The 17,022-nt window shown below is 44.6% G+C and overlaps 1 protein-coding gene across 2 annotated transcripts in view; it reads left to right on the top strand.

Annotated features, from left to right (window-relative positions):
- Fras1 (Fraser extracellular matrix complex subunit 1) overlaps positions 1 to 17,022 on the top strand; it is a 411,526-nt gene that overhangs the window by 225,057 nt on the left and 169,447 nt on the right. For both annotated transcript variants that reach the window (XM_039091669.2, NM_001415086.1), the window contains 2 exon segments: positions 8,205 to 8,345; positions 12,081 to 12,224. In XM_039091669.2, the coding sequence (XP_038947597.1) occupies positions 8,205 to 8,345; positions 12,081 to 12,224 (285 nt within the window).

Genomic DNA, 17,022 nt, shown 5'->3' with positions numbered 1-17,022 from the left:
CTGGTTATGGGAGGTTTCAGTCTCAGCAGCTTTGAAAACTTTCTTTTCCAGCCTCCAACTTAGCTCAGCTTCTCGGGCTAAGTCCTCCCTACTACGCGGCGAAAAGCTGCACTCCTATGATTTTAGTCTAGTCTTATTTTTTAAAGATGAATCCACTAGTCACTTTGGCTTATTAATTAACTTGTTTTAGGTGAGCGGGAAGAAATATAGCATTTCATGTGTATTTTGATCTATTTTCTTGCTGCTAAGAGTCGCCAAGGGCCTCTAGGCAGAGTTTTAATTAAAGAAATAAATGGGCGGGGAATCTGCCCGCACAACTCACATACCTGTGCCTGCTTACAAAGTTGGAATCCCTTTACGGTAATTGAATAAAACATATGGAATCTATATTAAACAATTATCTTTAATATGGTCCCCAAGGTGCTGACAGAGCTACACAAATGCATGCCTTCTGGTAGCATTCAGTCCTGTTCACTTTCCCCTTCTCCCTTTTAGAGCCTGGGTGTGCCAGGCTTGAGAATGGAAACATGAAAGGGAGGTAGACCAGGCCTTCAGGCAAGGCTGCTCTCTCAGGAGAGACCAATGCCTGAGCAAGTCATTAAAAGCACGTGCTGTGCGCTGGGGTGCAAGAAGGCACAGGGCAAAGAAATGCCACGAAAGAGGATGGCTTTTCAGGAGAGACTGTGGTGAGGTCAGGTAGAAGAAAAACGTTGAAGGATTAATGGGTATTCGTCAGGAGAACGAGGGAAAGGGCATTCAAATAGTGAGCCCTAAACCTGGCTTGTCTCCAGTAAGTCCTGTATTTCTACCATGAAGACCAAAGAAGGGAGCCAGGAGGGTGATGCCGTGAGGAGAGGGGTATCAAGGACCTCACTGCGCAGTGCCCTACAGTTATGAAAGAGTCTGTAGCTAGCACTCCTGTGGTCGACCAGCCGTTGAAAGACCCCGTGTATGGGAAATAATTTGTCACTTTTTACTTTATAAATATTTCTTCTGCTGTTTTTCTGGAGATAAGTGGAGGGAGTAAAGATGGCCTGGCTATAAGACTGGGCCACTAGTCCTTGTCACACATGGTCTGCAAGGTCTCACAAAGGGGTTCTGGGAATGGAAGTTCGGGTGGACTTCACAGAGAACGGTAGCAAGTGAAGGCAGCAGAAATAGACGTCTTGGGTATTCCGTATTCACATGTGAAAGTTGGAATGTGGTGGGCAATTGTGAGAGGGATAATGCAAAGTAGACATCCAGCGAGGGAGTCACATGGCATGGGAGTGGCAGCAACTAAGGTGCACAGTTCTCACTTGCCTTGATTGACATTAAAAATAACTGAAGTGGATAGGAGAATAGTGCATGTTTTCTCTTATAAGGGAACAGGTGTGTGTGTGTATGTGTGTGTGTGTGTGTGTGTGTGTGTGTGTGTGTGTGTGTATGATAGTGTGTGTGAGAGAGTGTGTGTGAGAGAATGTGTGTGAGAGAGTGTTTGTGAGAGAAAGAGTGTGTGTGAGAGAGAATGTCTGTGTGTCAAAGAGGCAGAGGGGGTAAGAAAATGCTGCATGTTTTCTCTATAAGGGAACAGAGTTGTGTGTGTGTGTGTGTGTGTGTGTGTGTGTGTGTGTGTGTAAGAGAGAGAGAGACAGACAGACAGACAGAGACAGAGACAGAGAGACAGAGAGGGGGAGCAGAGTAGGTAAGAAAATACTGCATGTTTTCTCTTACAAGGGAACAAGGGAACAGAGGGGTGGGGAGGGCAAGGGACAGAGGGAATGAGTACAATAGGGACTATTGGTGGAGGAAGGAGTCTTATAAAAGGGGAGGAGTAGTGGGAAAGGCTACAGGGAAGGGTGTATGAGCAAAATATATTGACATAATTATTTTAGTGAAACTCCTTATTTTGAATGCCAGTTAAATTTCTTCAAAAGAAAAAAAAAAGAGTACGTTAAGGCTAAGAAGTCATTTTTTTAGAACGCAGAGGACCAAGGGTATTTGCAGCAGAGGGATATGAGCTCCCCATGAACAGCCATGTGAAGATCTCCTGGAGGCAGTGAATTTATTGGAGTACACAAAGGCCAGTGCTGTCCTCATAAATCCTGCACTCAGCAGCCCAAAGGTCAGAAAGCTGTGCTTAGGTCTACGAGAGCAAGAGTCAGGAGAGCAGAGGGTGAGATGAGGGGGGAGTTTCCATGTTCATGCAGAAAGCTAAGAAAGGCTAAAGATCAGAGAAAATGACAAACTGAATGTGATGTCAATGTCTTCATCCGTCTGTCCATCCTTCACACACCTGCTGCCCACTCAGTCTGTAGGGTGTCGCTAATGGGACATAGGACAGGCTAAGAGCAAGGTGCTCAGACAGATGCACTGGAAGGAGAAATGACAGGGACACATGGCCTTCGCCCTTGAAGGGATTCCAGTGTAGTTGGGGAGGGGTGGCAAACAAATGAGGGAGGCTAAATCATTAAATAGAGGTGGGTCGGGAAGAAGGGATCTGAGCTAGAACTAAAGGCGTTCACATTTTCATGCTGCTTTGCTGCTCCTAAGACTCATCCCGGAGGATTTTTGACATCATATCTTGGGAGAGATGTCTACCTCAAAATTTGCTTTTGACGTGGCCAGTCAGTAACTCTTACACGGTATGAGAGCTGGGATGCAGTACCACTTTTTTGAATAATTAGAAAGTATTCATCCATCATGTGGAGAAAGAGAAACTGAATGTCTCCATTGGGTTCCTACTCTTGGAACTTGGAGGATCCCACTGGAGAGTGGACTGTAGGGGTCAAAGGGGAAGGAGGATACTGGGGAACACACCTCACTGATTCATACAAGCAGGGCATATATGGGTTTACAGAGACTCTAGTGACAAACAGTGGACCTCACCGGGTCCTTTGCATATTTGTTGTGACTACTAGCTTGGTGTTTTTGTAGGACTCCTAACTGAGGGGACCGATGTGTCTCTGATTCTTTTGCCTGCTCCTGGGAGTTTTTTCCTCCTATTGGGTTGCTCATCTAGCTTCTGGGTCATGACTTTTGCCTTGTCTTACTGTATTTTGTCCTGTTGTTTTTGGCTTTTGTCTCTTGGAGGCTTACTCTTTTATGATGGGAGATGGTGGGAGAGTGGATCCAGTGGAGAGGAGAGGCAGGTCACAGGGTGGGGGCACTGGGAAGAATGGAGGGAGAGGAAACTGTGGTCAGGTTGTATTGTGTGAGACAGGAATCTGTTTTCTACTTTAAAAAATGTCACACTAATTAATTAAAAACTAAAACAAAGAAAGAGGGTACAAAGAAAAGAAAGTAGTCATACCAACAGCCTAAAATGAAAGCAGAAAGCAGGATGGATGACTGTGTTCTCAGGGACTGTGATGTAGCTCATGGTCAGGTTGGCTGGACTTTACAGCCAGCTAAGGACTATTTTACACTGGATCTTTCAGGGCTTATGCAGTTCTGTTAGACTTTTTCAGATATATACTTAGCCATCAACTGGAAAGCAGATCTCTAAAAATGTTGCATTAGTGAAGGAATTATTCATAGACCTTTCAAATGCCTTCTAGATAGGCCCAGTGATGGAGTAAGTCTTCCTTGAAGGAGCTGAGATTTTGGACAGAATTCCTGCGAGGAAATAGCTCCAGCAGAATGATCACTCCTAATAAAAGTCACTGGAGTAATGTAGACATTTTCCCAAACCAGCTCAAAATTGAAGTTTCATGAGATCATTTCTTAGAGATCTAAATGCTTTTACTAATAAAAAGAGGATTTTAGAAACAGACTCAGGGAATCTGTGTATGCAACACTGCCCCTTTTCCCTGTAATTTGCTCATGGTCAGTGGCGGTGTTTCTCAAACCTGCGGGGAAGCAACGGCCTTTGTCTTGAGCTTCTGGGCCTACTAACCTTCCACCTTCCTCATCTTCTTTACTTTCCTGTATAAAATAATAACCTCCATTCCAAAGCCAAAGCCAGGCTGCCACACTGACTTTGTGACCAAATAGATTCAAATAACTCAGGTTTATGCTTATAGTGTGTTAACTTACCTTGTCCCAGTTTTCAATTCTACAGTGATATTTATACAGTGAATTCTATGGTTCCTATTTATTAAGGCTGTGTAACAGGAAGACCTGGGGATTGTAATAGTCTAAAAAAATGTAATGTAACCATATCAGTGCTCTCGTAGGTATATTTATTTAGGCCTATAGAAAACACTGCACTGTTTCAGATTGCTTCCCTGAGTCATTCTGGGAAAACACAAAGCTTTGAGTTGACAGCATGATTTAGCCCAGTTTTTAAAAGTACTGCCACCTGATGTTCCATTATGCCTTGTTTCATTTTGTGTGTGGAGACCTAATGTGTGTTTGTGTGTGTGTGTGTGTGTGTGTGTGTGTACATTTGTGTGTGTATGTGTATGTGTACATTTGTGTGTCTGCCTCTGTGTCTGTATCTGTGTATACAGATATGCACACACCATATGCACATGTTTGGAGTGTACACATATGTGGAAGTTCTCCCAGACCAGAGGGGGATGTTAAACATCCTGTTCTATCACTCTCTGCCTTTTGTCTTGAGGCATGACCTCTTACTGAATCTGGAGCTAGGCTGCAAACCCAGCCCAGTGTCCCCTCTTTCTCTGGTCCCTAACGTGCTGGGATTGCATGTTGTGTAGGGAACGTGGCCATCCTTTCACTTGGTTGCTGTGACTTTGAACTCGGGTTCTCATGTTTGCATACCAAGTGCTTTTGCCTGTTGAGCCATCCCACATACTGCAGTTTACTAACCTCCTCCCCCCTTTAATGATTCTGAAACTACTTTGGAATGAAGTTCTCATATCTATGCTGCTGTATTAAAGCCATTGACAAAGGAATGAGGAAAATGTATTTATCAAGGCAGGGCATGGCCCAGTGGGCCTAGGCATTGACTGGTCTTTGGTCGGTAGTAGGGGCGTGGGCCCTCTGACACAGCAGTCTAGCCTTTAGGTGCTGAGGGGGTCCAGATGCTAGGATTGAGATCAACAACCAGACGTCAGCCAGTGTGAGAGCATTTTAATGCTTTCAATAGTCCATCCTGTAGGACCTGGCTCTCCTCACCGAATAGCAGTTTCTCGTACAGCAAAGATTATTTGCTATGTTATATTAGGGGTTGATGGAAGCACACATCTCGATGGTGTGAAATTACACTTGCATCTGCCAAGTCCGCAGAACCTGTAAACCTTCTGGGTGTTTGATAGCAGAGTCAAGAGAGACAGAGACAAAGCGTTTTCTGCAGTCTGGAGGGTCTTGCCCATTTGACAGAAACTGGGGTGGTCTGGATGGATGGTCAGGATTCTGATCTGGACCCTCCTTAGCACAAATGTGGTTGGTTTAATGGAAGAGCTGTAGAGGAGACGTCAGGGGTTTGGGTTCTGGTTAGCTGGCACATGAAATGCACACTCCCAAGCTAACTGCTCACTGTCTTCAGGACCTTGGGAGGGGTAGTTTTTGCAGAATAAGCATTTTTTCCAGCTGTCAAAGAATCAGAAATAGAAGAAATAAAAACATAATTAATGCTCTCAGCTGCAGCAGGAGCCTCGCTTTGCAGCCTGGGGGGTTGATTCTCCCCGTGTGCCTTCACTCAGGTGTGGCTGGGATCACCACTTAACTGTGCAGAAGCTAATTGCAGCGTGAGTCAGTATGACGCGTCGGGTTCGTTAAGAAAGGAACAGTATATGCTTAGATTTAGGCATGGGTGGAGAGACAGACAGGGCAAACAGGGACAGGGAGGGAAGAGGAGGCATCCAAGTTTTAAAACTAGCCCAACATATGATTATGTAGCTTTTGAAGTTATTTCTCTCAAAGGGAGTAATTTTCCAGCCAGGCTTAAAGACAAAGCAACATTTTAAACTTAAGTAAAAGTACTTTGTTTTGTTTTTATAAGTACTTATTTATTTATTTTATGTGTGAGTACACTGTCACTGTCTTCAGACACCAGAAGAAGGCTTAGATCCCATTACAGATAGTTGTGAGCCACCATGTGGATGCTGCGAAGTGAACTCAGGACCTCTGGAAGAGCAGTCAGTGTCATTAACCACTGAGCCATCTCTACACACACACACACACACACACACACACACACACACACCTTTTTAAAAAGATTTATGCTAGTTATATGAGTACACTGTCACTGTCCTCAGACACACCAGAAGAGAGCATCAGGTCCCATTACAGATGGTTGTGAGCCACCATGTGGTTCCTGGGAATTGAACTCAGGACCTCTGGAAGAGCAGTCAGTGCAGAGCCATCTCTCCAGCCGGAAGTAAAAATAAATATGAGCTGGTTTACTCTTGTGATTTAAATCCCAAAGTAGTTTACTGGGAGTATTTTTCGAGCTTAGAAATGAAAGAGGAAGGAAGAGAGAGAGAGGGAGGTAGAGAAGGAGGAAAAGAGGAAAGGAGGGAGGGAGGGAGGGAGGGAGGGAGGGAGGGAGGGAGGGAAGAAGGGAGGAAGGGAGGAAGGAAGGAAGGGAGGAAGGAAGGAAGGAAGGAAGGAAGGAAGGAAGGAAGGAAGGAAGGAAGGGAAGGAAAGTTAAATTTGAGGGTCTCACATGTACAGCCTCACCACTGGCTCATCTGCTGTTCTAACTTTTGACTGAGTTATTTCTCCAAAGAGGTACTATTATCTCTATGCAAGCAACTTTCACAGTGATTTTTTTTTACCTTTCCTTTTTCCTTTTTTTTAAAAGATAGATTTCAAAAAAAAAAAAAAGACAAAACCAGGGTGTTCATCCTTGAGATTCTCCATCTGTGGCTGTGGCCCCATGAAATGTCCCCTCTCTGTGTCATCTTGTCTGTTGATACTGTCTTTGCTCAGGTCTTATTTAGGCAGCCATGCTGCTGAGCTGTCTCCTGTGTACCTTTCCTGCCATTTCTAGGAGCCACAAACTCACAGCAGATTTCCTGGTCCTCTGGCTCCTAAAGTCTTCCTGCCTCTTTTCTGCAACATTCTCTGAGCCTTCAGTACAAAAGCTGTGTTCTAGATGTATCCATTGGGGCTGGTCACCCCATGAACAGTTTTTCTCTGCAATTTTTGACCAGTTGTGCTTTTCCGAAATGGTCTCCATCTGTTGCAAAGAGAAATTTCTTCAGTGAGTGTCGAGAGCTACACTTATCTGGGAGCATAAGGATAAGTATTTAGAATGCAGTTAAGAATTATGTTTATGTAGTGGACTGGCAGTGCTAGGCTTCCTCAAACATTATAACCTCACTAGCCCTTGGTAGGATTCCAGGGTGAGGAGTAATTTCCCTCCTGGTGAGTGAGCCTTGAGTCCCATGAGACAGCTGTTGGTTACCACAGGGATGAGGGCACAATTATCACACTGAGGGATGATTTGTCTTGCAGGTTTCTCATAGTCTGAGTAGGACTATTGGTTGCTCCTCTCCCAATGCGGCTTGCATAGCACCTTCTAAAATTACCGAAGCTAATCCCTGAGGAGAAGGGTTTCAGTGACCCTTAAAGGTCTGGTGAATGCCAGCTGAGGTGTTTTCTCTTCATTTCTTGTTTTTGTTTTTAATCGCACATCTGGAAATGTGTGACACTGTGCTTACTATTAGTAATCATGGCTGAGGTTTGTAAGGACCATACTGTGTGTCTAGAGATTTTCCATGTATCTCTCTCATCGTAAGCACTGAATCCCGGTTTTACCGATAAGGAAGCAAGAACCTCAAGGTGTTTCTGATTTAGGGAGGGTCACAGAGCAATGCTCTCGCTTCCTATGCTAGACTTTACCCCCATCCCACACATGCATGCCCTGTTCCTTGCCTGTGTCGTGACTGATTTCCTATTGTCGACAAACTCTTTCTATCCTATGTACACTCAGGCTTCATCTTAGAATGGATATCGTATTAGCAAAAGCTCCCCTGCCTCCCAATCCTTTCTCTTTACTTACAGCAATCTGAGGAGCAGGCTAGTTTCCAGAGTGACAGATATCCCAGGATAGGAAAACTGTTCATGCTTTCCGGTTCTCTATTGACATCCTTCAACTTGGGGAAGGAAATACGTGACTGTAATGGTTACCTGTCTGGGGGCGTTTGTGTTTGACCTCATAGGAACAGTGCGTTTAGGGAAAAGCGTGTACAGTGTGTCCTGGAAATCCAAGTGACAGACAGGGTGTACTTTAATGGGGCTGAAAGAGGAAGGCAACTATTGTCCTCACATGGGTCCGTCCTAATAAATTCCTCTACTCTCCTTTCCAGCTTGCCACCCATCCTGCCTCCTGTGTGAAGGGAAGAGCCCTCGCAACTGCACAGGCTGTGGGCCTGCCCACGTGCTGCTGGCTGGGCGCTGCCTCTCCCAGTGTCCAGAGACCCACTTTAACCAGGAAGGTACTTGTACAGGTGAGTGTGTGACCAGCTGGGGCGAAGTTCCTGTTCTCACCTTTGCTCTTCGAAGTGTGACAAGACCGTTGATTAGAGGCACCGTCCTGCCAGTGACGGAACTGGGCTCGAAATCCGATTCTCACACTCAGCGGTTTAAAGGTGCGGTGTGAAGAAAGAAGACAAGGGGCGTTATTCTTCCACAGAGGAAGCAGAGTTAGTGGGGAAATTATATATAGCTGTGCCTTGCAGACTATAATAGTTCAATAAACTCGCTCTGTTGCTGGTCTTCTCTCATCTGGGAGACAATCACATCAATAGATATCTTCTCTCATAGGGTAAATAAAGCATTTACATGGTGTAAGATCCAGAATTTAGCTCAATATAACTGTCTGTTACTATGGCCCTGATTAAAGTGAAGGTTGATTTTTTTTTTTTTTTTTTGGTAGTTATCTCAGGAGTCTGTGCTCAGTGTACCAGATCTGAAAGTTCAGAATATGAAAGGAAAGTTGAGAGTAGAGTTCCCACAACTCAAAAACAGCCACTCTGTTAACATAGAGAAATGCTCCTTTGAGGTATCTTTTTATCTCTGCTGTCCAGTAACTGAGAACGAATTAGAGTTGTGCCTTTTTATATCGTCTCCAAATATTGTCCTATGCAAGTCCCCATGTTCTGAGGAATCACAGTGAGCACTGTGTGTGTTTACACACGTTCCATGCCATTCTGCTCTGCACACTATGCTGTGGTTTTTTACTTGTTTGTTTGTTCGTTTTGTAATCCCCGTTACTTTTCAGGATATGAGATATGCGACTGAGACAAATTCGATCCAAAGCCTTTTCCCTTTCTCTCAATGATGTTCTTCTGCTCTGGTTACCTATTGCCACTTGAAATGAATGGCTCTAGACAGCACAAACTTAGTTGCTTACAAATACAAAGTTAGCTGCTTCTAAACAAAGACGAAAGAACAATACAAGGATAGATGGCTTGTTTAAGTTTCTGTAACATTTTGTTCAAGCCAACTAATGTTCTGTGAAAGGCAGCATTCTAGAGAAAGTAGCAGTTCTGCCAACAACCTGCTTAGTCCCTTGGCGTCTTCTGTAAGAACCTATTGTTTAGTTACTAATCCAGGCATTAATCTCTCAGTCATCTTCAGCTACCTGCATCCTAATTTACCTGTAGGTGGGAGAATTTAACTACATCGTTAAGTTTTTCAGGTAAAGTTTAATGAAAAATTAATTTTGATAATTATCTTTTGCAGTTCTTGGGATTGATAGGCTCAGCTTGGAAGGTTTTTCTTGGGATATTTTAGGCAGGCACACACACACACACACACACAGTATTTCTTTCTCTTTCTCTCTCTCTCTCTCTCTCTCTCTCTCTCTCTCTCTCTCTCTCTCTCTCTCTCTCTCTCCCCAGAACCTTTTAGGTTCTTTTTAGGGCTCATGAAATATTCATGTCAATATATATATTGACTTGGTGGTGGTGACTAGAGGACCCGCTTTGGTAGTGAGCCTCCAGGACAGGCACAAGATACAATTGTTGACAGCTCCCAGCCCTGCTTCCCTTGGTATCAGCAGGAAAAAAAAATAGACAGAGAGAGAAATAAAGTCTTTAGTTCCTTATTTGACGTGTCTTCCCAATTTAAGAGCACCTCCACGTTCCATAACAGACATTTCTGAAATTACAAGTTCAGATTAGTAAAGCATTTTATTGGAATTGGCGAAATAGTAAAACTTAAGCACCCTATGGTGGTGCTGTTTATTACATCTGCAGGGTGGAAAAGACAAACACATTCTCTCAGAAGTCTATTTTTTGTTTCCAAAAATAGACATTTGAGGCGAGTTGATAGGGGAAAAACTTGTAAGGGAATCATAGCCCATGTTATTTCAGGAGTGATAAAATGTGTAGTAAAATTATAAATATTTTAAATGATCTTATTGAATGAGTCTTTTGCCTGTGCACTAAGTGTGTGCCTATTACCCAGAAGAGGGTATTGGATCCTCTGGGTCTAGAGTTATAGACAGCAATGAGCTGCCCGTGTGGATGCTGGGAATTGAACTCAGGACCCCTGGAAGAGAAGCCACTCTTAACCACTGAGCCATCTCTCCATCCCCATCAATATGTTTTTTTAAATGAGCATGTATTAGATTCTTTTGGCCTAAACTACAAAGAGCAAATGTAGAGTTAATTTAAATATAGATGGCTGGATATAGATGTTATTTTTGTTCTGGAAATTTCTTCTTTTCCCCCAAATACCTTTTCATCTCAGGGCCCCTGGGGGCTTTACTTTAAAAGGCCCATCAACTCTGTAGGATGGCTGCTTGCTTTGTTCTCAGCCGTGCCTTTGAAGAAGTCCTCTAGCTTGAGAAGCCTTTATCCAGGCCCCAGTGGTTCTGTGTGTAAACTTTCTAAAGGAGAGTCTTCTTCGAAGTTCCTCATCTTCCCTGTCAGTAGATAGATGGCCCCACCAGAAGCAGGGCATGCGGTTTACTGCAGACATTCTCGAAAGCAGGCAGAGCTGGGGGGGTGGGGTTGTCCTCGGAATTCGAGCATATCCTGGCTGCTTCTCAGATGAAGTCTTAGGAATGCAGACTGATCTCGTCCCTCTAATCAGCAGTTTGTTTTCTTGCCCCAGCACCCTCTTTTTAAAATATCTTACCTCCCCCTGGCCTCCTGCCAGAAGGGAGAGGCGCTTGGCTTGAGTCAGAGGCTGCCCAGCCCTGCCGTGTTTCAAGAGGGAGTGTGTTGGTGTCAGCAAGCTCTATATAGCACCTGTCCTCCCCACCCTGTGCCTCACCCCCCCTACCAGCTCCCCCACTGGCATCCCAAACCCTCATCCCTCTCTTGACACCAGACAGGCTTAGCTCGCTTCCTCCTGGCTAGGAACACAAAGCTCTCCAGCCACACAAAGCTTTGGCAGCCCGGGCCAGTTGCAGCCAGGACCCGCCTGGGGAGAGGGTGTCCTCTCTGTCTGGATCTTTATTGTGTGCTCCTTACAGAGGCTCACCTGGCTTCTCACAGTCCTCTACCTCTCTTTTATTGGGTGTTTTTTTCCTGAGGAAGACATAACTTGGCCCTAATTTTTGTCTAAGGCTTTGAACTTCAGATGCGGGCTCCTGATAACCTCCAGAAGGGCGACTGTTTTTCTGTTCTCCGTGTTTAATTAAGTATTATTGATTAAACTGATAAAAGGGTTCCAAGATGAGTCCTGGAGGTAGAGGCTGGCTGGTAACGCACTCTGGTGGGGATGCTCACCCCCCCCCATGTGCCATGTATAGTTCCCTGTTTGTCTGCCAGAAGTTTCTGAAAAGCAAAACTCCTCCTCTTCTCTTTGCTCCCCGCCTATCTTTGTTCTTTTCTGTCTGTTTCCGTCTGTCTTTCTCTGTCTCTGTCTCTCTGTCTCTGTCTCTCTGTCTCTCCTCCTCCTCCTCCCCCATCCCCTCCCCCTCTCTCTCAATTTGGAGTAGGATATACTTGTCAAGCTTGGCTTTGAACTTCCTACTCACCTACACGGGGATGGCCTCTCTGGAATGGGTGACCGGTGGCTCAGACTTTTACAGCTCTAAATTCTCTGTTATGTTTGTGGACAGTATTCCCTTTCGATCCCAGAAGTGCAGTCTCTGGGTCTGGTCTAGGCACATGGCAGGCTTGCTGAGGAGTCTTTAGCCGGTGACCAGAAGTGGGGTGCACGGAATGACTCTTGTATTTGCATACTGAACTGCTGATTCTAGTCTCGGCTTCTGTCCCTCTCTACAGAGTGCCACCCATCATGCAGGCAGTGCCATGGGCCTCTGGAATCGGACTGTGTATCCTGCCACCCTCACCTTACTCTCTCCAGTGGGCGCTGTAAGGCCAGCTGCAAGGATGAGCAATTCCTGAACCTTGTCGGGTATTGTGCTGGTGAGTGGTACATCTTTCTGCTCTTAAGGAATTCTGGGGAAGCTCCCGGAGGCGTCATACCAGGCAAAAGGGTGCTGGTGCTAGTCCATTTGGCTCAACTGCAAACACTTTTTTTTCCTAGTGGGTACTTGTCTCCTGTCTAGGAACTGATTTCACTCCATTCCCTCAAACAGTTGGTAACTGGGGATTTGAATGTGACTATCTTTGCCTGTTTTTGTTTTCTGTTTGTTTGCTTGTTTTAAAATGAGATAGGGTCTCATTTAGCCCAGTGTGTTCGTTACTTTTTTGTTGTTGTTCTTGTGATGAAATACAAAAGCAACTTAAGAAAGGAAGAGTATTTTGGCTCCCAGTTTGAGGGCACAGCCCTTCATAAACACTAAAGGATGGTACAGGAGTTTGACAGAGCCCATAGGTCACAAGGGTGTATCTTCCTTCTTTATTAAATATTCCTTGAACATATCCTCATAGACACATCTAGAGGTGTGTTTCCATGGTGACTCAGTCAAATTGGTAATGAAGATTAATCTTCACACATGGTCTAGGATCAGCTTGCTTTATAACTGAGGACGGCCTTGATCTCCTGATCTTCCTGTTCCCACCTCCCAAAGGTGAGGATTACGGATGTGCGCCACCACATGTAGCTTCAGATGTAAATTTAATAATACTCTTATAAGTCCTGGGAGAAAATTAGAATCTCATATTAATGGAGAATGAAGTGATGATTATCAAGTCCTTTCATGTACATTTTAGGATAACAAAAATGCATTTTCAGAACATTTGTTCACCCCCTGCTCTTTGATGGGCCCTTCACCCAGGCACAGAATTTTAGGGAGATTAAGCTACAAGTAGAGAAGTTTTCTCAGGAGACTTTTTCCCCTTCCTCATTTTAGAATCCAAAAAGGGGGGGGGGGGAGGAAGGGAGGGACACAGGGAGAGACATAGGAAGGACTTGAAACATCAATAATGTTAGAATCATACATTGTCTGTGACCATCCACCTGGCCTTTCACATACAATATCAAAATACCTATTTTTGAATCCACTAATGTCCAGCAGGCAAGACAACACCAAGACAGCACCAATAATTGTCACTTTGTTTAATTTTGGGACATAGTAAACCATCGTCTATGTTCTCAACATGTCTGGTTGGTACCAGTGTCTTGCCAGGGGCATATTTTCTTTTGTACACAATCCTAAGGTTAGATGTGAGACTTTAGGTTCTATCACCTGAGAAGACTGAAAACTCCCAAGTGCAGGTTTCATTGGAATAATGAGGAATTCAGAGCGAAATCTGAGTCACAGAAACTGTGAGCTGCAGTTCAGCATTAAGGTTTGAGTCTAGTCAGTGGGCCGGCTGGAGAGTAGCTCGGTGGTAAGGCCCTGGTATAGCATGCATGAGAAACAATACTCCATCCAAGCCCACAGAGAAATAAACAGTACCTCACGTAGGACACAGTGTATGGCTGGTAACTTCCAATTGCAGTCAGGGCTGTCTCAGGAGGGAGATAATCATCGGTGTCTCCTCCCAGAGCAATGTCTGTGGATGGCAGGTGTTGACTATCTCCCAAGGAAAGTCTGAGTTCAGCTGCTGAGCATACTTTTAGGTGTGTAAGCCGCTTCCATGAAAACTAAGCATTAGTCAACTTTGTGTGTAATTATAATACCAGATGCAGCTAACATGTAAAAATAGTTCCTTTAGCTCAGAATTTTGAAGGTTCAAGTCCCTATCACTAGCTTTAGCTTAGTCTGGTAAGGGCCCCCTTCTCTCAACTATGTCATGTTGTGAAAGAAGCACGCCTGTATGAAAAAGCGTATGTTACAGAACAGGTAGTCAAACAGAGAGAGAGAAAGTTCGGTAGCCACCGGTGACCCAGTGAACTCTGGACAGGTTTCCAAACTTCTGTCACTTCCACCAGTATCCTGACCCTGGGGGCTGAGCCCTTAAGGTCTAAACCATACTGAGAATGGTAGCAAAACTATTAGTGGATGTCTACTGCGTGGCTATTACGAGGAAGTATTATGAGGAAGAGAGACATTTCAGGCCATTTAAGGGGATGAACAGAAGGCACAGTTAACAAATGGTACAAAGAGATTTATGTGCTGAATACCTGTAGGCCTTAAGGACTGTACGAGTCCAGTGGGGGCTGGAAAGGAAGCTCAAGATAGGAAGGCTTCACAGAGCTGGTAAAACCTAGTTTGCTTCCTGTGGATTAGCAAGGGTTGAGTTAGAGGAAGGGTATATGGTTCTACAAGAAGGCAAACGTGGAAAGCAAAGAGTATGGGTCATATGTGGGCGAGGAGTCACCTAACAAGAGTGGAGAACATGGAGAACATGCTGGCACTGAGGCACAACACATGAACAGGGTGGGGAATTTAGGTTGGAACCAGAATGTAGAAAGCCGGATGCTGCAGGTGAAAGTTGAGACTGGATCTCAGGCCCTGTGAGAGTTTTGGGGAGATCTGTGTCATGACTAAGGTTATATTATGTATGGTCTACAAGCAGGAGGTGATTGTCTAGAATGGAGAGGGACTAGCTTAGGGGGATATTAGAGGAAGGGTGTGCTCTGTACCTACTGTACCTATTACAGAAGATCTTTCATTCCAGTCTGTTGTCCGTGTGGATCCTAAAACTTTTATCCTATGACATATTTTATAAACAAATGTTTATATAAGGAGATTGGAGTGGTTTAATAATTAATGAGCTCTTTTCTATCCAAAGTCCAGAATACTCTTTGATAGTAAAATAAGGTGATTAGGAACTGCATTAATTTTTCAAGGCCGATGGGAGCCATTAGAATGGAGAATCATAGGACTTTTCTCAATGACTTTGGAAGGCCCCAGTCTCACAAGAACAGGCCTCATGAGGTTTTGTGTATTCATGATTTTAAATCAAGTAGCCATCACCCATTGTTCAGAAATCCTTATTGCACAGGGATGGGAATAAGCATATTTCAAATATGAAAGCAACAGAAAAAGTGTGTTAATGTAGAAGTTTACTTTGTCACTAAATGTATGACTTTCTAAACGCCCCCACCCCACTACTCTGTTACATGTTCTTTTGCTTGCTCTTTCATTAAGTACTTAGCAGACCCATGTTCCTTGCCAGGCTGGCCCTGGTGCAGGCTTTGAGGATAGAGATGAAGACGTGTTGCTTGCGTCTGAGAGATGTAGCTTCGTGAAGGATGGAACGTTTGTTTGCCAAGGCTACCATAATAAAACACCAGACACTGGGAGACTTTAACTGCAGAAATGGATTTTCTCACTGCCATGGATATTACAAGTCCAAGATTAAGGTCTGCCTAGGATGGGGCTCCTTGGAGCTTCTCCTTGCTGCGAGATGCCTGACCTCTTGAGACAATCTTTTCTGGAGGACAGGGGACAGGGAGGTCTTACTCTGTAGCCCAGGCTGGCTTGGTTCCCTGACTCAATCACTCCAGGGCTGGGATTACAAGCATAGCCTGAAAGTTTTTAAGCAGGATGTATCATGGGTGCCTTTCTGTGAAGAGAAAGATTACAGAAAATGACTTGGAAGAAGTTGATGTGAGGGCAGAAAGACCAGTATTGTATAACTGCAGGAACCCAGATGAGCTCTCAAGCCAAGGGTGAAGGGGAAGGAAGGGCCTTGGGCTCATGGGATGTAGATGATACCTTAGACTGGTCTATGGCTGTTTGCTATTAGTCAGTAAAAATGATCCAAGAGGAGCAGTTTCATATGGTTTAGTTTAGTAGAGCAACAGAAATGGTTGTTCTCTTGTCATTGTGGTGAGAGAGTGGGAGATTCACATGGTGTCTAGATTTTCAGATCATGGATGTAAGGCCAGGACAGGAGTCATTGTAAGAGGCATTGAAGATGACACTTGCATGTGGACAGGTTAGACTTTGGGTGATAGTTGGACATTAGGGTTACTGACCCAGAAGAGGCTAGCAGGATATGTAAATAGTGACCAGATCATTTCCTGCTTACTATTATCCTGAACTGAAGGCCCTAGGATTTAATTTTCACATTCAAATGATGCTTTAGTTCATACAAAATGTTATGAAAATTTTCAGGTACTTTGATCTGAAGGCAGGAGGGTGGTAGGGAGCCACGTGTTGTCACACCAAACAGGCTGACACACACCCGTACCATACACAGTGTCTTTGGAAGTGTCCTTGGGGGCTCCAAAGAGAAGGACCCTCTCTGCCCTCTCTGGTATGTGAGCACCTTCCAGAGGGCCAGGATTTACTCCTGGGATTCATCCTCTATCTGAGCTGTGCCCGAGATCATCACCCAAGACCTCTTAATTGCACTTAGCTGTTCAAAAAGAAAATTCCACTTAATCTATCACACAGACAAGAATAAACACATCCCGGGAACAGGTCCAATCACCTCACTGTGTTCTCCCTTATGGAGATGTCATGTGTGGGGGATTCCCCCTCCCAGCCTGTCAAAGCGAATAGATAGCTGGAAGATTTAGGTCAGGGCTGAAGATTTTCAGCAAAGACGGATGAAGTGGGCTGAGAAGCAGGAGTCCATCAACCTCTTACAGACGCGGTGATGCACTATGGAGAAACCAAGGGTTGCTTTATAGATTTTTTCCCCCCGGCATATGTCAACATTATCAAAAATTTCCAAAGCCTGAGGTGCTTTCTCTATCTGTCTCTCTTGGCTAAGAGCTTTCTCCTGTTCACAGAAGAAGGTGAGGTGAAGAAGAAAAAGCAGATAAAACCATCAGGGCGAAGTAGCACAGTGCAGAGGCATTATAAAAAATTTGCCCTGGGCTTTGTGAGTGTCAGACAGGATGGCCATGCTCGACTTT

This window comes from Rattus norvegicus, chromosome 14, assembly GCF_036323735.1.
Source record: "Rattus norvegicus strain BN/NHsdMcwi chromosome 14, GRCr8, whole genome shotgun sequence".
Taxonomy (NCBI): Eukaryota; Metazoa; Chordata; class Mammalia; order Rodentia; family Muridae; genus Rattus; species Rattus norvegicus.
The sequence above is the reverse complement of the archived record's forward strand: the minus strand, read 5'-3'. Positions and strand labels throughout refer to the sequence as shown.